Source organism: Denticeps clupeoides, chromosome 14, assembly GCF_900700375.1.
Source record: "Denticeps clupeoides chromosome 14, fDenClu1.1, whole genome shotgun sequence".
In the NCBI taxonomy this organism is placed as follows: Eukaryota; Metazoa; Chordata; class Actinopteri; order Clupeiformes; family Denticipitidae; genus Denticeps; species Denticeps clupeoides.
In genome coordinates, this window is record NC_041720.1 from 21,145,771 (window position 1) to 21,169,636 (window position 23,866).

General features: G+C 44.4%; 1 protein-coding gene across 3 annotated transcripts in view; it reads left to right on the forward strand.

Annotated features, from left to right (window-relative positions):
- The first annotated feature begins 256 nt into the window (after window positions 1-256).
- LOC114803432 (ectonucleotide pyrophosphatase/phosphodiesterase family member 3-like) overlaps window positions 257-23,866 on the forward strand; it is a 32,899-nt gene continuing 9,289 nt past the window's right edge. Inside the window, exons 1-22 of one of the 3 annotated variants that reach the window (XM_029002971.1) lie at window positions 257-475; window positions 1,813-1,891; window positions 2,818-2,940; window positions 6,294-6,419; window positions 6,711-6,771; window positions 8,082-8,179; window positions 11,089-11,168; window positions 12,106-12,225; window positions 13,138-13,247; window positions 13,338-13,403; window positions 13,995-14,082; window positions 14,157-14,265; window positions 16,501-16,629; window positions 16,702-16,733; window positions 17,480-17,607; window positions 17,959-18,028; window positions 19,774-19,861; window positions 20,066-20,250; window positions 20,881-20,920; window positions 21,616-21,770; window positions 21,937-22,072; window positions 22,185-22,259. In XM_029002971.1, coding sequence (XP_028858804.1) covers window positions 344-475; window positions 1,813-1,891; window positions 2,818-2,940; window positions 6,294-6,419; window positions 6,711-6,771; window positions 8,082-8,179; window positions 11,089-11,168; window positions 12,106-12,225; window positions 13,138-13,247; window positions 13,338-13,403; window positions 13,995-14,082; window positions 14,157-14,265; window positions 16,501-16,629; window positions 16,702-16,733; window positions 17,480-17,607; window positions 17,959-18,028; window positions 19,774-19,861; window positions 20,066-20,250; window positions 20,881-20,920; window positions 21,616-21,770; window positions 21,937-22,072; window positions 22,185-22,259 — 2,230 coding nt within the window. In that variant the 5' untranslated portion in view covers window positions 257-343. The remainder of the gene's footprint in view (window positions 476-1,812; window positions 1,892-2,817; window positions 2,941-6,293; window positions 6,420-6,710; window positions 6,772-8,081; window positions 8,180-11,088; window positions 11,169-12,105; window positions 12,226-13,137; window positions 13,248-13,337; window positions 13,404-13,994; window positions 14,083-14,156; window positions 14,266-16,500; window positions 16,630-16,701; window positions 16,734-17,479; window positions 17,608-17,958; window positions 18,029-19,773; window positions 19,862-20,065; window positions 20,251-20,880; window positions 20,921-21,615; window positions 21,771-21,936; window positions 22,073-22,184; window positions 22,260-23,866) is intronic. The other 2 variants (XM_029002972.1, XM_029002973.1) reach the window with 2 other exon arrangements.

Sequence of the window (23,866 nt, forward strand, 5' to 3'; positions counted from 1 at the left end):
AAAAACAATGGTGTGCTTGGTTTTAACGTAACTGTATTCTTTCATGAGTTTATGACCACTTGTCACCAACCATTCCCATTTTAAGGTGTATCCATATAAATTGGCCGCCCTGTACATTGGAGTAAATTTCAGTTCACGTTAAAAGACCGACTTGATGACTGCATGTGCTGCTCAGCTTCACCACTAGAGGTCCTTCTTCCCCACTCTCCAGCACGGCGTGATTGTGGTGGTCCTGCTGATCTGCTCGCACCGGTGTCCGGGGGGCGGAGGGCGGGTCCAGGCAGGCTGTAAATGATCGGCCGACGTTCCACGCCGCGCAGTGTGCGCGCCGGGCCGCTGAGCTATGGAGGTCGCCAAGGACGAGGACCGGGCCACCGAGCAGGCGGCCAACTTACTCGGGTCCGGACGGGACGGGGCGCGGCGTGCGGACGGCGGCAGGAGGAGCGAAGCCGGGAAACGCAGGATCATCGCCGGGGTGAGGGAGCCGCTGGCGCAGCCTCGCTGTTGCCAGGTCCGCCTTTTATCAGCTGCTGATCAGCTGCGCGCTTACTAACAACCGAAAAGTTTACTTCCTTGTCCTTTTTAAACACACTTACAAGCTTTTTAAGTAGAACAGTAAAACATATGGCAAGAAAGTGGCTTCCATTTTCGCAGTTTGCTGATTTATATGAGTATCTGGCAACAGACTCTTGTAAGAAGACCCCTCGAAAGTTTACAGCGGGATGGAGTGGACAAGCAGGGGCTTTTTTTCCTCAAAACCTCAGAGTTGCACCAGAGGACGCAGGGTGTGGGACCAAAATAGCCTGTTGCTTCCTGCCAGGATCAAATATTCGATCTAAAAGCATGTAAATGGGTCGTTTTTGGACTCAGTAGCACCAACTGCTGAAACTGTGAGCTGTCTACAGAACACAGACACACACATTTATTTCAGGCTTTCAGATTATTCTGTTTGGTTTGGCATGAGGTTTTCCAGAGCGACTCACAATCAGTAGTGACAGGGACAGTCCCCCTGGAGCAACTCAGGGTTAAGTGTCTTGCTAAGGGACACAAATTCATCATTTCACACTTGAATGTTCCGTGCAAGAACAGAACCATTGCACAGCGGACGTGCCTGCATATCAGGTTACTGCAACCCGAACCAGACGGGTATGCGGGCTAATGTTCCGACACCAAAGGCATGGGGCTGTGGGGTGGTGTTGGTCTGGGCCTTTTTGGGGTACCGCCCAAAGTCTAATATAAACAGACATTTTGCACACGCGCTCTCTCACATACACTCACACACACACAGACAGACAGACAGACAGAGCGAGACCATGTGTTTCTATGCAGTCTGGGAATTTAATACGCTCTGGGTGCGTATTAAATCTCCTAATTATCATTTCTCCTGCCACAATTAAAGAGAGCTGTCCCAGACGCAATCTCCTGCAGGCCGGGAGGATCACTTTAATTACAGAGCAAACGTCTTGCACACATGTGAGTGCAGATGGATGTAATAAACTCCCAAATGTTGCATCTTAACTCACTAAACCATACGAAGAAGATGTGGGCTCGCTGTACATGGACATCATATTGCATGCGTAAGCGTTTAGAGGTTCTTCCTGATGTATGCAAACCTTAGACAACATCTTTTGAAGGATATACAAAGCTGAAAGATGTACGAACTCAGAAATACCCTGCTGGCAACCATGAGATGGACCTTGGCAGTCTTTTTGTAGAGTAATAGCTTCATTGATTGTACTCAGTAGAATTAAAATGATGGATCTGATTGTACTGTGTTGTGTTGTTAACATCTGTCTGTATTTTCTGCTTCAGCTGTTGCTACTTTGCTTGGTGACTTCAGTCCTGGCTGTGGTTTTTGGCTTTAAGTCATTTCACCGGTGTAAAAAAAATGGTGGGTCAATATTTTATTTGAAGTTTTTCATGATTTTTTTCATTGTCCGTTGCTGTTATCACCGTGAACTATGTTGTGCTTTGTGAATTAACATCTCCATAACCATGAAAATACACCAAATGGCAGTGAGATAGATAGATCTTATTACCATGGTTCAGAGTACAGCACGGCCTTAAGACAACACAGTTTATCCCTTAACCTCAAATAAGACTTCTACTCTACTATTATAAACCTAGCAGGTAAGGAAAATGGTTGTGGGTTCAAATCCTGAGCTGCTCACACTGCTCCCCGGGCGCCTGTCATGGGTGCCCACTGTTCACTCAGGGTGATGGTTAAATACAGAGGACACATTTCGTTGTGTGCACATGTGCTGGGCTACAGTGTTTCACAATTACAGTCACATTTTTCATGCACACTGAAAAAATCATTTTGTTCACATTTTACTTGAGTAGGGCGTTGTTTCTTTAATGAGGTGTGGCTGCCACATGACTATTTTAAGGGAGTGACATGACATGTCAGTGTTATGTCAGTGGTGGATTATAAAACTCTTTTAGAAATGTGATGGCGTCATGTTGCTTATTATGGACAGTTCTACTCACATTAGAATTATAATTTTTGGTTGAAAAAATATTAGGATTATGTAAATGTAATGCATTTGCACTCTAATTGTGTCAGCATCGTAGCCAATCTAAAGGCCAGGTTGGAACTAGTTGTATGAATTCTGGTTCTGAAAAAGATATTGTTACTGCGTGTGAATGCAGCTACATCGTTGTAGATGAAGACTCTACCTCCGTGGGAACTGATAATCTGTTGACTGGCAGCTGTGGTAAATTGGAATAAGTGGCTGAAATGAGTTTTTACTGTATTTGTACTCATTTGGCCCCCTGTATGCCCTTATATCTCCTCTATGACATGGCCGGGCTCAGAGAACAGCTGTAAATTCAGGTGCTTGTCTGCCCGGAACCCCTCTGCCCTCTGCCAGTGTGATGCATTGTGTGAGAAGGAGGGTAGCTGCTGTGTGGACTACAGAGAAGTGTGTGTGGAACCTGGTGAGTGAGCCATCGCACTACATTCCTTTTCGTTTAGACACGTATTAGTGTAACTTTGGGCAAGTGTCAGCCAGGTACAGTGCTTTACGAAAGTATTCACCCCCTTTTCCCCATTTTGTACATTCCAACCTGTAATTGAATCTAATGAATCTAATGTAATCTTAATTTATGTGATTGATCTGCACGAAATAGTCTAAATTGGTGAAGTGAAATGAGAAAAAAATATAAAAAAAAAAATTGTCATGTGCAAATGTATTCACCCCCTTTTCTATGAAGCCCCTAAAACGTTCTGGTGCAGCCAAACACCTTCAAAAGTCACATAACTAGTGAAATGAAGTCCTCCTGTGTGCAAGTGTCGCATGATCTGTCAGTATAAACACAGCTTTTCTGAAAGGTCCCAGAGGTAAAGCAAGAGGCAGCACCATGAAGAACAAGGAGCGCTCCAAACAAGTCAGGGACAAGTCTAGTTGTTTAAAATTACAAGTCAGGGTTGGGTTATTAAAAAATATGATCCTCGAAGTGCCATCAAATCTTTACATGGAAAGAACATGGTACCACAACCATTCTGCCAGAAGAGGGCTGTCCACCAAAACGCACAGTAAGGAGGTTATTAATACGAGGACCCTCCAGCACAGAGACCCTCCAGCTGAGACTGAACCATTCACTCCATATACCTGGTCTGAAAAAAAGGTATTACTCTTCTTAAAAATAAGACAAGTTATGAATTTGACTCTGGTGCTCTGGTCACTTTAGACTAAAGTTGAGCTTTTCGGTCACCAAGGAAAATGTTGTCTAGCACAAACCCAGCACATCCCATCACCCAAAGAAGACCATCACCACGTTGAAACGTGGTGGCAGCATTATGATGTGGGGACTGGGAAACTGGTCCAAGTCAAGGAAAAGATGGATGGTGTCAATCAATTCATTCATGAAAGATTACAATGATGACTAATCATTCAAATGAGACAGAAAATGTTAATCTCTTAGGGCTAATAATTTAATGATTTAGCAATAGCTTGAATAGTCATGAGAAATGACACAAACTGAAACATAGCTATATAACGAATCAGTGTTCAGTAAAAGCCTCTGATTGCATAGTCCCACAAAATTCCACACATGAAAACATCCCAGATACCTTCAATCTGAGCAAGATCTTCTGGAATCTGTTCTGTGGTCAGATGCCACTGAAGGATCCCTGTTATGAGCTGCACTAAAAATGCTCCAGGCACTATATTGACTGGCAGTAGAAATGAGAGCAGTGTAATGGAATGCAGCTTGGCATGTGTTGACCTGGCACTGGGAGTTCAGAATGGTCTCCGGTGGGGGGAATCCCCTAGCCGTTTTTGAGGGCCCCATGTGACAGAAACCCCTTTTATGTGCTGAAAGCCGGTGTTTTTTAGGTAAGGATGTGGGCCGAGAGTGTTTTGCCATGCCATTCCCATGTAGGGCAGCACAGTGACTCCTGAAACAGACCCTTGGAGCCAGCGAGCTGCCCAGAGAGGAGCCATAAGTCTCTCACTAAGGCGCTAAAGTGCTTCCTCAGCATTCTGCACTATCCAGAGAACAAGGAGGCATGGTACATGATCATATATCCACTACGCACATGATTTCTACTGTACTTCCGACCACCCAAGTCTGAATGAGGGGTGGACCTCCGATTGATCTGCAGCAACCAGCTGAATACTGCTCGCTCACTCCCACTCTCCAGACCCTCACTGCGTATAATCTGTAGTCTTAGAAGGAGGGCTACATCATCATCATCCTCCTCCTCCTCCTCCTCAGGAAAGAGGGGCTATTCAGTGTCTTCTACTGGATAATTACTGGTTCCGTCCCAGAGAGACCAAAGGCAAGTTGTCTTGATCTGAGGGCGTACTCGCAGACATACTGGGGTTTATATACTGCCTGGTTACCCCGTCTCCTTCCACTTCTGGGTGACAGTCCACTCGGTCGTTTGTATGACATTAAGGAAAAATTACAGGTTATTCTTTGAGGATCAATGTCCCACCAAGAAGATGCGTTTAGAAATGTATTCAAATGCACATTTTGGTTAGAACCACACCTCATATGAGTAAGTGAAGTATGATGTGAACTTCATGACATGAACTTCATCTTTGAGTGACCCAGTTCTAAACTCGTCTTCTTGAATTTGTCTTCTGAAAGTAGACAATTGAGGTGAAATCAGTGTGGACAATTTTGAGACTTAAGCAGCATTAGCAAAAAATGAGTTGACAGGACTTATCACGCAGGTGCCATGTTTGGTTTTTGCTCACAAGGTCGTGCCGACTGGCAAACAGCAGAGCGCTGGACTCAGAGCGCCAGTAAAGACCTTGGAAGTCGTGCTTCCGCTTCCAATCTGTCTCTATGTCCGTAATTCCGAATAGAACAAAGAATTTGATCTTATAAAGTTATCTCTGAAGCTTTTACTTTAAATCTCCAACAATTTACGGTAATTTGCCGTATCTGCTCCGTATCTCCTGCATGCTTGTTGCCACATCAGAGAAGGACACGTTGTAAATAATGGATGTGGAGTTGGCGGTGGGTCATTCGTCCTTCTCCCCTTTTCACACGGCATTCACATCAGGTGAGCGTCCGTGTCATTCAGACCGTTACAATAAACGGCAGTCCGGGCGTAGAACCTGTTCGGAGCTGGACTGTCTGCGTCCTGCCGCCGGCGTCCCCAGTGTAAAGGAAAGAGAATAAATATCCAATTATTGCATAGTCAATCGAAACAAAGGTTTATTAAATCAGGGATTATACATTGATCGAAGTGATTTAATCCCTGAGGAAGGTGGTTGCTGCAGGCCTGCCAGGTGCTGGTTTACCGGGGTGGAGGACCCCAACCAGAGCTTTTTACAGTGTCCATTGGCACAAAGCACCCCACATTAGAAAAGTGGTCAAGACCTCTAGAGAGCAGCCGAAGGTAACACCAAGGGTAAGCCATCTTGGTCAGCACTGAAGGTGAAAGCACAGCACACAGTGACACGGTGAAATGTGTCCTCTGTATTTAACCACACACTGCTCCCCAGGTGCCTTTCATGGCTGCCCACTGCTCACTAAGGTGTAGCCATGACAGGCGCCTGGGAAGCAGCGTGTGGAGATGGTACCTTGATCAAAGGGAACCTCAGTGGCACTTTGGCGGGTTACAATATGCTGGGAAAGTCGGAAGGTACCATTGTCCTTAGAGAAAGTAAATGGGACTATACAGCCAAACCCTACATTTCCTCACATTATTCCATGCTAATCTGAGCTCTGAATTTTTAGTTTAAAACGCCATGTGTCCCCTTTTTGTTTCTTTCCACCGACCCCTACCTGTCTTCCTGTTTCTCTTTTACGATGTGTTCTGTTTCTACCAGCTCAGCTCTGGACATGCTCGAAATTCCGGTGTGGCGAGGAGCGCCAGCCCCACAGCAAATGCTCCTGTGCCAGTGACTGTGCCAGCCTGGGTGACTGCTGTGCCAACTACAATAATATATGTGCAGGTATGCCGCAGTGTGGTTTTTACTTCGCGTTTTAGAGAGAATAGCCACGTATTCATCGCATGTCAGCGTGTTGCAGTATCTACACTGTTGTCTGTGTATCTAATGGAAATTTGCAGCATATAGTGTCCACAGCAAAGACCCGTCCCCTCAGCCAAGATATGTCCAACAAGCCATGACCGAAACATGGTCGAGACGTTCATTCAAAGCACCTTCACTGGTCCAAAATGTTCCAATAAACTAGACTGCGCTCTCCCAGCATTAATATTTAAGGCTCTTCTTCTTTTTTGAAAGGAGAGAAGAGTTGGGTGGAGGAGGAATGTGAAGACATCCAGACACCACAGTGCCCCGCAGGGTAACAGAAGCTCACTTTATTTCATGTTGTGTTGAGTGCATTTTTATTCTGGAATTATTTCATGTTATTTTCACACATGCGCCCTTATGATCGGGCACATGCAGACGGGGTTTTCACCCAGATACCTTTCTTGTCTGCATTGTTTTTCTGTATGAGTGGGATTTGTGTGTGTTTGTGTGTGGTTCTCTGAAAGTCACTCTTGTGCAATCAAACCTCTGACCCACCCTTCATCTGAACAACATTATTGTTGTTCCCTTCATCAGTGAGAATTTCATGACTTTCATTCTGCAAGCTTTCACTTGGAGATTTAAAGTGGCTCAGTCAGGGTCTGAGGCAGGAAATGAAACAGCAGGCACAAATAAGCCAGAATCGTACAGGTTGTCTATACACTCTATACACTCTTAAGTACAATAGTAATATACCAGCTTGAAATAAAGCTCCAGAAACTTACTGTGCTGAAGGCAATGTGTTTTCTCCAAATATCTTCTCCTTAACGTGTGTGTGTGTGTGTGTGTGTGTGTGTGTGATATATATATGTCACTCATTTGATGTTGGTTAGTGGGACCTTCCCCATGAAGAACAAGATGCACGCTTCAGTGTGTATACAGTGCAGTTTTTGATCGATGTCCAGTCTTATACTGTAACAACACAATGTGAGAAGGTGTCCAATGGAAAAAAAATACGTAAACTGATGATTAATGTCCCCTTCACTTCTGGGTACTGCCTTGTTTATGGCCATTTTCCCGGTAGACAAATACAAACATGGTGAATTACAGCAAAAATGCCAAATATTACTACCTGAACAGTGCATATAGATTTTTCTCCCCCGGATCCTTGGAGATGCCAACGTTACGAACTGTCTGAGTTCACCAATGACTTCACTTTATGTCTATTGAGTGAAATGATGTGGTTGGACTGGTCACAACACTCTGGAGTGAAGGATTTGAATGCTGCGCTGTGCCAGTCTGTTTTCATTTTGTGGATTTGGTCTGAGGTATAATTTTCCTTTGACCTTTTCTTCATTTTCCTGGAGTATTTTGGGCGCGGCCTGCATGCTGTTGTCCAGGGTATAAATGGAACAAGCGAGCATTGAAGCATGCGGCTTCCTGCTGAAAGGAGCCCATCCATGTCTGTTTTAGTCTGCTGCCTTGCTCTTTGCAGCCGCTGCTCTCGTCTCTGTGTGGACGGGTTCGGGACACCATGAGGAAAAATGGCTCCGGTTCCACCAGAGCCTGAAATAATGCATAACGTCTACAAAGTAATTTTCCTATTACTTCATTTAATCCAGTATCATTCTTTCTTTATTCTAGGTTCTCAAAGCCACCTTTGATTGTGGTTTCAATGGATGGATTTAGGGCGAGCTACATGGCATCCTACCACGACTTACTGCCAGTCCTCTCCAAATTAAGTAAGGGTGTGATCCGGCACATTCCAGCCAAATGTGTTAGTGGCAAGAACTGTTAAAATACAACCCCAATTCCAATGAAGTTGGGACGGTGTGAAAATGGAAATGAAACCAGAATACAATGATTTGCAGATTCTTTTCAACCTACACTGCTCAAAAAATTAAAAGGGACGCAAAAACAAGACATCAAGGAATGTCCTCAAAACGTACGGCCCAGTAGTGTGTGTGGCCTCCATGTGCCTGTATGACCTCCCTACAACGCCTGGGAATGCTCCTGATGAGGTGGTGCATGGTTTACTGAGGGATCTCCTCCCAGGCCTGGACTAAACCATCCGCCAACTCCTGGACAGTCTGTGGTGCAACGTGGCATTGGTGCATGGAGCGAGACATGATGTCCCAGATGTGCTCAGTTGGATTCAGGTCTGGGGAATGGGCCTGCCAGTCCATAGCATCAATGCCTTGGTCTTCAGGAACTGCTGATACACTCCAGCCACATGAGGTCCAGCATTGTCTTGCATTAGGAGGAACCCAACCACACCAGCGTATGATCTCACAAGGGGTCTTAGGATCTCATCTCAGTACCTAATGACAGTCAGGCCTCTTGAGAGCACATGGAGGGCTGTGCGGCCCCCCAAAGAAATACCACCCCACACCATTACTGACCCACTGTCAGGATGTTGCAGGCAGCAGAACGTTCTCCACGGTATCTCCAGACTGTCCCATGTTCTCAGTGTGAACCTGCTTTCATCTCTGAAGAGCAAGGTGAGTCAGTGGCCAGTGAAAATGCCAAACATGCTGCATGGTGTTTGACTTTAAGCACAACCCCCACCTGTGGATGTGGGGCCCTCGTACTGCCCTCCTGGAATCTCTTTCTGACCATTTGAGCAGACACATGCACACTTGGGACCTGGCAGTGCTCCTTCTGTTCCTCCCTGGAGGCCACAGTCCTGCTGCTGGGTTATTGCCTCCTTCAGCCTCCTCCACATCCCCTGATGCACTGGCCTGCCTCCTGAATGTGAAGTGAAAGTCATTGAAACATAACACAGCACACGGTGCACACAATGCAAAAAAAAAAGCAAATGTGTCCTTTTTTTTTAACCCCTCACAGTGTGCAGCCATGACCGGTGCCCGGAGAGCAGTGTGTGGGGACGGTGCTTTGGTCAGTGAGACCTCAGTGGCACCTTGGCGGTTCAGGACTTGAATATTTGCAAATGATTGTATTCTGGCTTTATTTCTGTTGTACACAACAACCCAACTTCATTGGAATTTGGGTTGTACTTGAGCGTCATATCACATGTGACCTTGTGACACTTAAATTGTGCATGAAGAGCTCTTGCTGTTATGATGCCAGGAAGTTGTAGAATGTTCCTGAAGTGCAGGGGTGTGAAAAAGTGTTTGCCCCCTCTCTGATTTCTTACTTTTTTCCTGTTTGAATCACTTTAAAATGTTTCAGATCATCTAATAATATCAAATATTAAAGGTCAGCTTTCACTTTGTGAGATTGTTTAACATGAATTCGAGTTCCCCTGGCCTGTCTGTGGTCCAGATTTCCAGATTTTCGGAAAGAAACACTAACATATCAACGTGTTCCTGAGTCAGTGTTAAAATGAAAACTCGTTCATCCTTTTCCACCAGGAAAGTGGTGTGTAAGAACACTCCGCTATCATGTCCTGTTTTAAAGGCGAGAGGAATAGGAGCATGAAATAGTTGATAAAGAAACTGAAGTGATACTGGCCTTAGCATTAGCCAGGCTGGGCTTTTACGAAGAAGACGCTAATGCACAATATGCACCTATAGGACAGCGCAACAAGAACCGGACTACCACCGGTACTTCAGAAAACCTGGTACCGTAACTTTTACATTTTTTAAAACATTATCTCCACCGACCGTCATGGCTTCCATATGTGATTTGGATGTAAAAAATAAGCACAAATGTGCTTCTGGAATTCTTAGTTCCATCACGCCAGTGGAAATACGCAGACTCGACTTCCTGTCTGCGCCAAACATCATGGTTGGTGACTTTATTTCTGCCAATGGCCGCTCAACTTCTATAGGCCGCTTTCCTGGTCCCGCCTCTCTCCTCCTTATTTGCATTTAAAGCTACAGACGGCGAAACGGCGCGTCCCGGGAAATCTGGATCTAAGTGGCTATAATTCTGCACCGCGGCTGAATTTCAGAAAGAGACGTCAGATACGGTGTTAGCGAACCACTAAAAACTATATAAAAAATGTCCAAACTACATGGCCCTGTGTGGCCCTGTCACTGGCTAAGCCACCATTATTAGCAACAACTGCTATCAAGTGTTTGCGATAACTTGTAGTGAGGCGTTTACAGCGCTGTGAGGGAATTTTGTTGGAGAGTTTTTGATCATGAACCGCCATTTTAAGGTCATTCCACAGCATCTCAGTAGGATTCAGGTCTGGACTTTGACTTGGCCACTCCAAAGTCTTCACTCTTTTTTTTACTACTGGTATGATGTTCTTTTTCTGAAATGCCAGATGTAATGAAAACACATGTGTGTTGTCTTTGACTAATATTTAATATTTTTTGATGATAAGAGAGGGGAAAAACACCTTTTCACACCATTGGACATTTTTGGGTAAAAGAACAGTTTATCTCAGAACAGTACAATGCGTCCAGGTAATATAATATCCTCTCATAATCTAGCAAAAGAGCTTTTAACAAATGTAATAAATCATTATTGATGGGTAAACTGGTCTATGCCGTTACCAGTGCAGATATTGCAGTGTAGCACTCTCTCAGATACTGTACCTTAACATGAATTAGATCTGTAATTAGAATGCTATACAGCAAAAGCCTTTTTAAATGATTAAATATGTTAAATAGTGGTGCAATCATCAATTAGGAAACGACAATGTGTGAATGTGCCTTTTCTCTTTTTTTTTTTCTAGAAAAGTGTGGTGTATCCGCCGAGTACATGAGGCCAGTCTATCCCACCAAAACCTTCCCTAACCATTACACCATCGTCACCGTAAGCACTGACTCTATCCCTTCTGTTCTTAAAGACTGATCAGCGTCTGCATTTATGTGACAGACCCCAAATCTAGAGAGATCCTGTATCCCAGTCAAAAGCATTGCTCCGTTGGTGATGCGCTGTGAAGATATTACACTGCGATGCACATTGTACAAAATAGAATACGATATTTATTTTGATTCAGAAGATGTAGGAACATGCAAATCAAGGTTATTACTGACTAAAACCATTAGGCAGTATTAATATAATCTGTGGCCAATGTCTTTGATGTCCATTGCATTGGAGAAAATTCTGGGTTGCTAGGATTGATATTGCATATAAGGTAAATAAGGTAAAACTTTTTTTTATCATTTTGTTTAGTGAACAGATCATTTTTACTTCTTCTTACTCCTGTTTGAAAGGGAAAGTGAAGTGATTGTCATTGTGATACACAGCAGCAAAGCACAAGGTGCACACAGTGAAATGCGTCCTCTGCATTTTACCATCACCCTTGGTGAGCAGTGGGCACCATGACAGGCGCCCGGGGAGCAGTGTGTGGGGACGGTGCTTTGCTCAGTGGCACCTCAGTGGCACCTCGGCAGATCGGGATTCGAACCTTCTGCAGCCTTCTGATTACGGGGCCGTCACTGACTAAGTTAGAAATATATTATATCAGAGAGAATGAATGCAAATGAAGACTGCAACACTAAGCAGACTTTGCCTCAGTTTCTTCAGTTAGACTGTGAATTGTCAGTTATTTCTGCTGTAAGGAACAGCAGCAAAGTCCCAGGTTCAAACCCCATTTTTTCAAACCCATGATTCTAAGGCACAAATGTAATATTATATGATATCATTTTTTTCATAATTTTGGTCAAATCATCATAATCTGTTTACAATTAATATTGGTCATAGGAAATCAGGATCCACAAAACATCTGTCATTCATTCTTCCACAGGGTCTGTACCCAGAGTCGCATGGCATTGTGGATAACAAGATGTATGACGTGACCAGAAACGTCAGTTTCAGCCTCAAAAGCGATGAGAAGTTCAGTAGCAGCTGGTACCAAGGAGAACCTGTGAGCAGAACTTTAACAAACATTCCTTCAATATCTTCTGTCCAAACCGATGCTAGATGCAGTACACCAATTACTACATTCACATACAACACTACTAAAGCGTTACTGGGACGTTTTGCAGGAACCACATTAACATGCAGAATCCAGCGCCTTGAAATGAGTCTTTATCTCGACCACAGGGCGAGTCCCCTGTCAGACTCGCTTCGCCTTTAATAATTATGCTGCTAAATGATGTGTTAAGGCCATGTGTCTGTTCTTCAGATGTGCTGTGGTTGTCATTAGGGGTCACCACCGTGGATCAACTGTTCTGGTTGGCTGCATAAATGATTTACCCAGTCCTGGGACCGCAACCAAGCAACACACAGTCACGTGTGTTGAAGGCCGATAGTGCCATAATGCAGCGTTTTCAACACACGTTCGGCATTGCATGGCGCCAACAGACCTTTAGTTAATGACTGGACCCTTCACGTGCATGTGGAGCGTGTGCTCAGACCAGGCGTTAACACCCGTCAAGCAATGCAAAATGTGTGATGGTGCATTTTTTTTGTGAATACTTGTTTTTTGCATAAAACCATGATCTTAAAAAGCATATAAATTATTGTACTTATGGTCTTCCGTACAGATGTCCCTAGTGGCTGGGTTTTAGATGTGTTGTGGTACTCTAGTTGAAATCTTTCTCTGGGGTTTGGCTCAGATCTATCTCAGTTCTTTTAACCATATCTTGAATACATGCACTGTGATGGACATGAAGCGAGAGCGGTTTGGTTGTTGGGTGCGGTTTGATGCGGCTTCTGGTTTACCCAGACTGCTGTGTTTACATCTCAGTTCAGTACAGTGCCATAAAACATGTTTTCTGTGGAACATGATGTTCTCTGTAACCATTTACACCCATCCACACTCTTTTGTATTGAGGTTTGGCTTACAGCAATGAAGAACAATATGACGACTGGATCCTTCTTCTGGCCAGGATCAGATGTGAAAATTAAGGGGAAATACCCCGACTTTTACAAGGTGTACAACAGGTCAGAAAGCAAGAGTGTCTTCTACTTGATTCAAATATATAAATGGAATGCATTTACCTAATTTTAATATTAATATTTAATTTTATTCAGGGCTATCCCTTTTGAAGAGAGAGTTGCTACTGTTCTGAACTGGTTACAACTCCCTGATGAAAAAAGGTATGTACTTTTATTAGTGTATATTTATATACATCGTCATCCAGTTAATACGTGGAATGAAAGTGTATGAAAATGTAAATGCATATAGTAAAGTAGTAAATACATAGAGTATAGGCATGACCTGCTGAGGGATAATTTAGTGTTTATTAGCAGTGCGTACTGTACTGAAGTTACAGGAGCATCTGCGGATCTGCATGTGAGTGTATGTGTGTGTGTCTGTGTGTGTGTGTGTGTGTGTGTGTGTGCGCTTGGATTACAATTAACCAAGACAGATCAAACAAGTATATCCATGGTTAGCCACACGGTTAGCCTATAAATAACTGGGAACTTCCAAATGGTCTTTCATTTTCCAGACGGCCTGTAATTTTTATCAGACAAAAAGAAAAGGCATAAATAATTTTGGCCATGCCAAATGTGTGGACAACCGTCCGCTGTGGTGACCCCTAACAGGAGATTATTCAGATTCAAAAAGAGGCTCTGTTCCCCCTTACGTACTTTCTGTTTAAAGAAGATTATAGTTATAGCAGTTGTATTAACTGGTTATAGAAGATGCTGTAATGAATATATGTCTCTTTGCTTCTTGTTGCTGAGTAAATCTTTTAACAGGCCAGACCTCTACACTTTTTACCTTGACGAGCCAGATTCTGCCGGACACGTGTTTGGCCCAATGAGCAGTCAGGTATTTTATGCATTAAACTGTGAGAAAGATTAATGAATAAGCACAAAGACGAATAATTATCTCTCTTCTGGCAGGTTATTGTGGCCCTCATGAAAGTGGATAGGGTCCTTGGCCTGCTGATGGATGGTTTGAAACAGAGGGGACTCCATAAATGTGTGAACCTGGTTGCCCTGTCAGATCATGGTATGAACATTCAACGATCTCCAGCTTAGTTCACATTATTAGTTATTTAAACTTATCAGAGGAAGTAGGGGGGCAAGGGGATTCTGAGACGTAATTACATCCAAATTTTTAATTCATCAATGCCTCGAGAACATATGTATGTAAAAATGTTCCACAGCATTCCACAAGTAATGTGTACAGCTCTGGGTCGATCCACTGCACCTCAACCTCCAACGTTCATGCTGTAAAACCTGCTTATCTGAAATTATCGTGACGGATTTAGCATGTATCCTTGATGCCCCACTTTTCCAACCGGATAAATAACTAGACTTGCGTTATCTGACTCCAATGTATCTACCAATGTTATCAACTTAAATAGGTAGATAGAATGAGGAAGATGATAGGAAATAGATCATTGTGTGCCTTATGAACTTATGACCCTGCAGATTTGTACCATTTTACAGGCACCAGGGACAGGATAGTTATAATGTATAACTTAAGGTTCACAAAATTCCCAAAGTGAATTGTCACTGTGATACACATCAGCACAGCACACGGTGCACACAGTGGATCTGCTTAATAGGATCTTCAATGATAAATTGTTCCAGCTTGTTCCCCCTATAACCAACAAATTAGATTTAAGATTAAGAATTACAATATTAACTTTTATTATGCTCCTCCTTGAACCCTCACCTTATTGTGGTGGAGGAGTTTGAGAACCCTAATGATCCTAGGAGTTGTGTTGTCTGGGGCACTTGGTACCCCTGGTAGGGTCTCCCATGACAAATTGGTCTTAGGTAAAGGGTGAGACAAAGAATGGTTCAGAAGACCTTTCATGGAAGGAAGAGCCAGTGTATCCGGCCCAGAGGGTTACTGGGCTTTCGCCCATGGGGCCCGGCCGGCCCAGCCTTGGGAGGATCCCCCAACCTGAACTGCACTGAAACTTTATGGGAGCACCCCCCTCCCGGCTGGACTGGTGGACGAAAAAAGGGGAAGTGGGGGCGATATATGGACACTTAAGCCACGCACAAACACACAGACGGAGACAGACAGAAGAGATCTGGCTCCCTCTCTGGGCTCTCCGGGACCTCCTCAGGAGGCACAGCCAGGATCACGGGAGGCGCAACCTTCTCGTCGCCTGCCAGTGCTGGGTGTCCTTGCACCGGATCCTGACTGCCACTGGGTGTGGTGGAGGGGCAGAGTTTAATCCCTGGCTCAGGCTCTGGCATATCAAACTCCGCCCTCAGTCTATCCAGGAATTCCTGAAAACCCATTCCGTCCGTCTCTCCCTGCTGCCACAGGGGGCTGCTCCCCAGCCCCATGCTGACCCAGTCAGACGCGTGAGGATGGTGGTGATGTTCTCCGCGTCTGAAAGGGAGGGAAGAGCAGCAAAGTACACAACACAGGAAGTTATAAATGACTGGCATGTACCTTCTGCTCCACTAAAGGGTCCTGGGACCAAAGGGATGTCCCACACGGGGCTGGGCACGTCGGTGGAGATGGTGGTGGGCGTGTGCCGTGGAGGGTAGTGGACGTCCACTACTGCAGGCGGGGGCGCTGGTACTGCGCTGCCGTTCAGCTGGGGGACAGCCGGGCAGAGGAAAGGCAGGTTCGCGACCAGAGCTGGATGGGCGGTGACTGCTCACGGCACCACTGTCTGGTGCCTTCTGGTCATATGCAGGCCCTCTCGGTGCACGTCCCTGGTGCCAGTGTGGGGCTTTGCCAGAACATCCAGCTAGCCGTCGTCTTCCTCGTGGTCCTCACACCTCTGGAAGGGATGTGGGTCTCCACGGACCTCATGACGATCCTGGACTGGCCTGATGGGCAGAGCCATCCCGGCACCAACCGCCCACTTCACGTCTTCGTCACTCTCTTCATAGTCTGTGTCTCCCTCGTACCCCCAGAAGTCACACGGGTCGTCCTGGACTTCGCAAAGATCTCTGACGCGCGCGATGGGCAGAGCCATCCCGACCCAGACCGCCCACCAATCCACGTCATCTTCGCTCTCAGCGGTGCTCCCGAGTTTCGTCCACCCTGCTGACATCCCGGACCCAGGGCGCGATCAGCTCCCACGGCCAGTAGTCGGGCCATTCCAGCTGGAGCCCGCCCATCAGAATTAATATTTCACACACACGCAATCTATATTTTATATATGTATATACTAATATTATATATCGGATTTGGTACATCATTGTTAAAGTGTACATTTTTTTCTTGTAGTTGCCCTGTCTTCAGTTCTGATCTTTGCTTTGTTAGGAATGGAGACTGCTTCATGTAAGACTGCAGCTTTTGTGTCATCCTACCAAGACAAAGTTGACGACATTGTTGTGGTTCAAGGACCCGCAGCCCGAATCAGACCAATGAGATCTGAGTACTTCTTTACTTGTGAGTTTGGTTTGTTTCACCTACATGTCTGATAGGCAAAAACTTTTGACTCTCCTCTCGTTTGCTTTCCAGTTGACTATGAGGGACTGGTGAAAAACCTGTCGGTATGAGAGCTTCCAGTGGAACCTGTCTTGATTGAATTTAATCATTTAATCATATTCTAATCTTTTTGGCTCCATGCACCACCACAATGGATCTGACATTAAACAAACAAGATGTGTTTTAACTGCAGACCTTCATCTTTATTTTGAGGGTTTTTACATTAAAACCAATTGAACTTGAGCTTTTATAGGTGAAGCCCACTTTTTAAGGGACCAAAAGTAGTGGGACAAATGAACCTAAACCAAAGTTTCACTTTTTATTACTTGGTTGTAAATCCTTTGCAGTCAAAAAGTCTGCAACATAGAGTCATAATCAGCGGCTGCGTTGATGAGGAGATATTTCACTGATTCACTGATGTTTCCTTTCCTTCTCCATACTCTTCACCTTCCCATCACTCTGTCTCATCTCTTCCAGAACTGTAAAGCCCTTTTTAGACTTAAAACTCAGATCTGACCTTCGTGTTTTTACTCTGGTCAACTCTTCTCTTGTTGTCCTGGAGCGTGTTCTTCATCTGGAAAGCGGTTATGAAGGGAAAGAAATCTTCAGTCATCCGCCACAGTTGTTTTTCATGGTCTTCTGGCTCTTTTGCTGTTTCTGAGCTTACCGTTGCATTTTTTTCCCTTAAAAAGTGAGAGGCAAATCCACTGTGGTGTTGTGTGGAGCCAAAAAGATTAGAATTTTGTCCGTGCCCCAATATTTATGGGCCTTACCACATTGTATACATTCTTCTCCCCTTACACTTTTGAAGTGCAAGAGCCCTGACCAGTCGATGCGACCCTACCTTAAAGAGCACCTCCCTAAAAGGTTTCATTTTGCCAATAATGTACGAATTGAAAGGGCCCACCTCTACATGAAGGAGACATGGCAGGCAGCACGGTAGGTCGGGATTACAGTGACCGAACCGCATGTTGATACTAAATCATGAACAGTTTTTTAATCCTGAATGTGATGAGTAAACTAATGTATTGTTGTATAGTCCGTTTTTACAGTTTCCATACAGATTGATAAAAAGAGACAGTGAAGAGCTTTTGATTAGTACATTTTCCAGCTGGAAAACATGTTATTTTATCGTAAAAAATTCTCAAAATTTTGTAATAAAAGTTTAAACTGTGGTGCTTTTAGGGTTGTTCATTCATATATAACTTCAACAAAGGGAACCGAATAGGAATTTTGAGTCTGTCGGCTGTTATATCATCTTCATAACCCCATACATTTTTGTACCCTCAGCACACCAAAGGAAATCAAGTATTGTTATGGTGGCTTCCATGGCTCTGATAATGTGTTCAAGAACATGCAGGTCAGTGAAAGAGATCATTTGGAGATGTTGGGTTGGGTGGATACTGGATTTCTTTCAAAATGTCTTTACTGTGTTGACCAATGAAAATTCAACTCTCAACCTCAACACTGTCCCTTTGGTGGGTCTTCATCCTGCACAATAACCAACAGAAGGCTCTTTCTTCTGCCCCTCTCATTTTTTGGAACACCTTCTTCTTTCTCCCACTGATGTCCATATTTTCCAGAAGTGGAATGACAACAAATGCTGCTTGGATAGGCGGATTAATACAGATGCGCCTGTAATTAAACTTGTCTGTGTGTGTGGCGCTCCTCGCATGTTCAGTGCAGCAGTGTGTAAAATGCAGACAGTCAATATAATACTGACGTTATCATCCCTGCGTATCATATACAAACGCATGTGTATTTCTTCACCAGTTCCTATTCTAGGAAATCTGACTTGGCCAACTTTCTAACTAAACCTGTTATAAAACCCTCTATTCTATAGTCACTGTGTCTCACATAATGGAAATTGTTTTCAATGCTTTGAGTTTATGAAAGACATTTTTTTAATAATAATAAATCACTCTACTTTTACAGAGAACCTGGCAAATACTTACTTTACTTTACTTTTATCCAAAGCGACTTACAAGAGGACACCAGCAATTCTCATTCGGTTTCTATAGATTTTGAGTTTACAAACTAAGAGCCCTGATAAGGCCCAACTTGTCAGGAATAGAACATGCAGGGAAATGTTAAGTGCTGGACAAACTTTTATTTTGTGTGTGTGTGTACGCATGTGCGTGTGTAAGTGTTAGATTTGTCTGTAATACTTTTTGAACAAGTGGGTTTTCAGCTGCTTCTTAGGGGAATTGTTGCCTGGAAAGATCAGAATCTCAGTTTTTGATAGGTTGAGTTGGAGTTATTGCTCAGACATCCATGTCGATATGTCTGAGAGACAGGCTGAGATTTTTGTCGCAATAGTGGCATCTTCTGGTGGGAAAGACAAATAGAGCTGGGTGTCATCAGTGTAAGAGTGATGATGTGACCAAGTGAGCAAGTGTATATTATGAATAGAAGGGGGCCAAGGACAGAGCCTTGTGGAACCCCTGTGGTTACCCTAGAGAGGACAGATGTCGCACCTCCCCATGATACCTTGAAAGACCTGTCGTGAAGATAAGAGGTGAACCAGTTTAATATGGTTCCTGTCACTCCTAAATCTGAGAGTGTGGTGAGAAGAATTTTGTGATTAAATTTGTCAAAGGAGGTTTCAGTCAAATGTCCTTTCCTGAAACCAGACTGAAAAGGGTCGAGAAGATCATGCTGGTGGAGAAATGAAGAAAGTTGAGCCAGGACTGCTCTTTCAAGAATTGTTGAAAGAAAAGGAAGGTTGGAGACTGGGCGGTAGCTATCCAATAGAGACGGGTTTAATGTGGGATTTTTGAGCAGGGGAGCAATGACAGCCTGTTTGAAAGCAGTGGCAAATGTTCCTGTTGTGAGTGAGGAATTTAAGACATGTGTCAGAGCAGATACTATGGTGGGTTGTATGGACTGAAGGAGGTGTGAGGGGATGGGATCCAGGGAGCAGCTTGACTGGAGAAGTTTAAACACGTCCGATTCAGAGAGTAAGTACTTGAAAGTACTCAAGTGGGATCTTAGAGGGAGGACGTTGACCACAAGTGATGGTGTTTTTAGAAACGGCTTTAGACCATGTTTGACGTGTCATACCAGCACAGTTTGTTCATTTGAGAGCCATTTGTTCATCTGCAGACTGTGTTCATGGCGTATGGACCCTCACTGAAGCACAAATCACAAGTGGCACCTTTTGAAAACATTGAAGTCTACAACCTGATGTGTGGTGAGTGAAATGCAATGGGATGTTTGATTGACCTTATAGTTTCCCATAATATGGATGATTAAATCCCTATCTTGGCAGGTGTAGCACAGCGTCTGTACTTTCCTGACAGAAATTCAAATGTCAGTTTTACTATTTGATTTTGTTTTTATCAGCTCCCCTCACGGTTTGATATGTTCTAATATGCTGGTATGAATTGATCTCCAGATTTATTAAATATTGATCCTGCTCCCAACAATGGGACTCATGGGAGCTTGAATCATCTCCTGAAGAGTCCCTCTCACCAACCAGTATTCCCTGCGGAGCTGTCACCAGCTTCCATCTGCAGTGCCAGCCGCCCTGACCCCACCGATGACCTAGGCTGCACCTGTAGCTCTCTTACTAAGGAGAAGGTACCACAGAAGGATTTATGGAACACGTGTTAAAGTCATAAGGTTCTGTGTTGGTGCGATGTAGACCTTGTTCAAATTTGGACTTGAAAGATATTTGTTTTCCTAAGGATCATTGCAGTTTGATTTTATTGCTTAACTATATGTTCAGTATGGAGCCGCACAAGAGTCTTTTTTTCTATTAATATGCTTCACTTGGGTCAGATCATAAAAAATTTCATTACTGAGCATATGATGTACAACTCTAGCCTAAAAAAGTGCATGATCTACATCCTCTTTGCCTGTATGCACCAGCTGGTTGTGTGCATAGCATTAAATACACAATAAAAAGTAGCTTCAGATTATATCAGATATAGACACTTCATTTGCACACATCAGGGCTGTTAGTAGAATCCTGACATAGAAATGCAGGCCCTCTTTCTTAGTTCCTCAAAGACAGATGTCCGCTTTAACTGTGGGATGCTGTAAAGACCACATCTTAGTGATAATTATATATCATGAAAAAAGGAATGAATTCAAACGTACTCCTCGTGCTTCACTTGAGTTTCCCTTTGAAGCCTCATAACAAAATGGAAACATACCTCAATTTTTTTATATGAACAGAAATGATGTTTTTGCTCTTGCTTGCTTTAGGTGAAGACTCTCAACCAACAGCTGATAAGCTCCAGTTCCAGTAAGTAGATCTCAGCGTCGAGTTCGAGTTCAGTCACAAAGGCAATGATCCAGATTTGATAAGAAACTCAACTTGAAATCCTCTGTAATGAACTGTGATGGAAAAAATCATTCTTTTATGCATTTATATTTTATGGAGGGAATGCAATATACACATTATACACACAATACAAGTCGTCTAAAATTAGAACAATTTATAATCTACAATATAAAATGTATGCAGAACCTGGTCCAAGGAGAAACCGCTGTGGCTTCAGCTTGTTTACCTTTCAGTCGCCGCCTCCTATGGCTGTGAAGGCCTCACCTTGGTGGCAGAGGTGGCCTAGTGGTGGCAAGGATGTGGACCGGAAATGTGCAAATCCCAAATCACCAAGGGTGATGAGCAGTGGGCACCATGACAGGCGCCCGGGGTGCAGTGTGAGGGGACAGTGAGGGGAAAGGTGCTCAGTGTCACCTCAGTGGTAGCTTGACGGATCGGGACACGATCCAGCAACCTTCCGAATAAGGGCCCATTTCCTTAGTTGCTAGGCTACCACTGGCCCAAATGCAGAGACCACATTTCACTGTGTGCACTGGGTGCTGTGCTGTGGTGTGTCTCATGTGCCCACTAAAGAAGCCTGGATATGTGTCTCAGGATCCTTTTGCCTGTGTGTTGGACGTGTAGAACTATGAAAGTATTGTCCTGGTATCCTGCAGGTCCTGGGGTCATGGCTCTTCATTGTCCATACGGCGTTCCGCGAGTGCTGCAGCGGAACACCAACCACTGCCTGCTCCACCATTCCGACTACATCACTGGATTCAGCCGGGACACCCGTATGCCGCTGTGGGTTGCTTACACGTTGAAAAATCCGGTACGTTTCTCTCTGCTGTTGTAGATCTTCATCCAGATCCTCATCATGTGGTAAGAGCTGAAACCCACAGCAGATAGTGTTTTCCTTCTCTGGTCTATGTGGTGTGCATGTGAAAACGTCTTTTTGCCTCAGGACTGATTTGACGTGTGTCCTGATGTCCCCACAGAACAGCGTGGAGCCTCTGAGCGCGAACAGTGACTGGTGTGTGCGTGCCGATGTCCGTGTCCAGCCCAGTGTGAGTCAGTCCTGCAGCTTCTACAAAGATGACCCCAAACTGACCTTCGGCTATCTGCATCCGCCCAGTACGTCCTGCCTGGGTCACACTTCGGCACGATAATGCAGAAGTCCCATTCATCATCCACCCAGTCCTGTTCATGGTAAATTACAGTATTCACTGCTTCCTTCTCTCCACAGATCTGAGTTCCAACAGAAGCACGTCTGATTCGCAGATCACCAGCAACATCGCCCCCATGTTCCCGCTTTTCAGAGGTGACTCTTCACCACTATGGGACTTTATCTATTGTTTTTTATAGAAGAGACCGAGTAACAGGCAGCCGAACAACCCCAAAAGATCGTAAAGCAGGGATCACCCACCCTGGTCCTGCTTAGATCTTTCCAAGTTCCACCACACCTCATTCAACCAAGAACTGGGTGGTGATAACGAGTACAGAAGTTGAACCAGGTTCAGGCTAAATGAAGAAAAGGTGTCCTCTGCACCAGGGCCGGTGACCCCTGTTCTCAACATTTCTCAAGCAAGTTACCAAAATCTCAAATAAGAAACAGTCTAATATAGTCGCTTGTTTTATCATGAAAACCAGCATTTGATGATTTAAAGCAGAAATCACTAAACTAATTACTACACAAATGGCACCCAAACCACCTCTGAAGACAACAGGGACTTGTAGGACATGGCACAATGTACTGTAGTTTAGGTACCAGTATGAACCAGTAAAAAACAAAACCACTGCTTCTCCAGCAGAAATACAATCTGTTCTCAACCCCCAGTTCTTCTACCACATCTCTGCAGATTCGGGTGTTTCACACTTCATTTTCGAAATTACTCAGGGTCATGTGTCTTGCTCAGGGACACAGTGATCGTGGTTTGAACCTGGGTCTTCCTGGGTGATATTATGGAGTAGTGGCATTTGGACCATATTGAATTGGACTGCCATCTAGAGGAAAAAGCAAAGTGGAACTGCATCTCCTCTACATTTTATGGCCCATGTTACAATCCACCGAGTTTCATGGAAGTTCCGTGGTAGTTTTAGTGCAATCTGAACTGGACTGAGAATATCAGCTCTTATATCGATTTTTGGAGTTTCTGAGAATTCTAGATCCGCCGGATTTCTTATTAATTAAGACCAAGTGCAATGCTTTTATGATTATTATGCTTTGTTTGCTCTGTTCCTGTTTTTAGTGAGTGGCTTTTCTACAGGTTGCCATGTTGCAGTCTCTGGATGTTCAGCAGCAGAGTACATTTCTTCCTGCACCCACAGTTATTACAGTTCTGAGGGATGTGTTTAGAACTCATGGCAACAGAAGTGTGTGTTCCGTGCTGGAATGCAGGACCCATCTCCACAGTATCGCACCTCCTCCGCTGGCTTCTCTTCTTCCTGTAGTTCCTCCCACTTAAACTCCACACATCCACATACTGTAACCCTGATGAACCCTAGTGATGTTTTTATATTATATGATCAGCGTATTCTCTATGCTGTTTATTTTTTATCTTGTACTGTCCCATGATGCTCAGCCCCACGATTCTTTGATTAAGGATCCGCGTCCTTACCCTCTAGGCCACCACTGCTCTATGATGTGCAGCCCCGCACCTTTTTCAGCAGTCTGGGGCACCATAACTGCCACTGTGCATCGCCATGCTAGAACCTGCTCCTGTTGGTCAGGAGGGTCCCACAAGAGTCTTCTATGAACAGTATAAACGTTCGATACAGAATGCATGGGAAAAGTGGCTAGGGTGGTAGTTTCCTAGTGGTAACACACTCGCCTATGAACCAGAAGTCCCAGGTTCAAATCCCACTTAGTACCATTGTGTCCCTGAGCAAGACACTTAACCCTAAGTTGCTCCAGGGGGGGACTGTCCC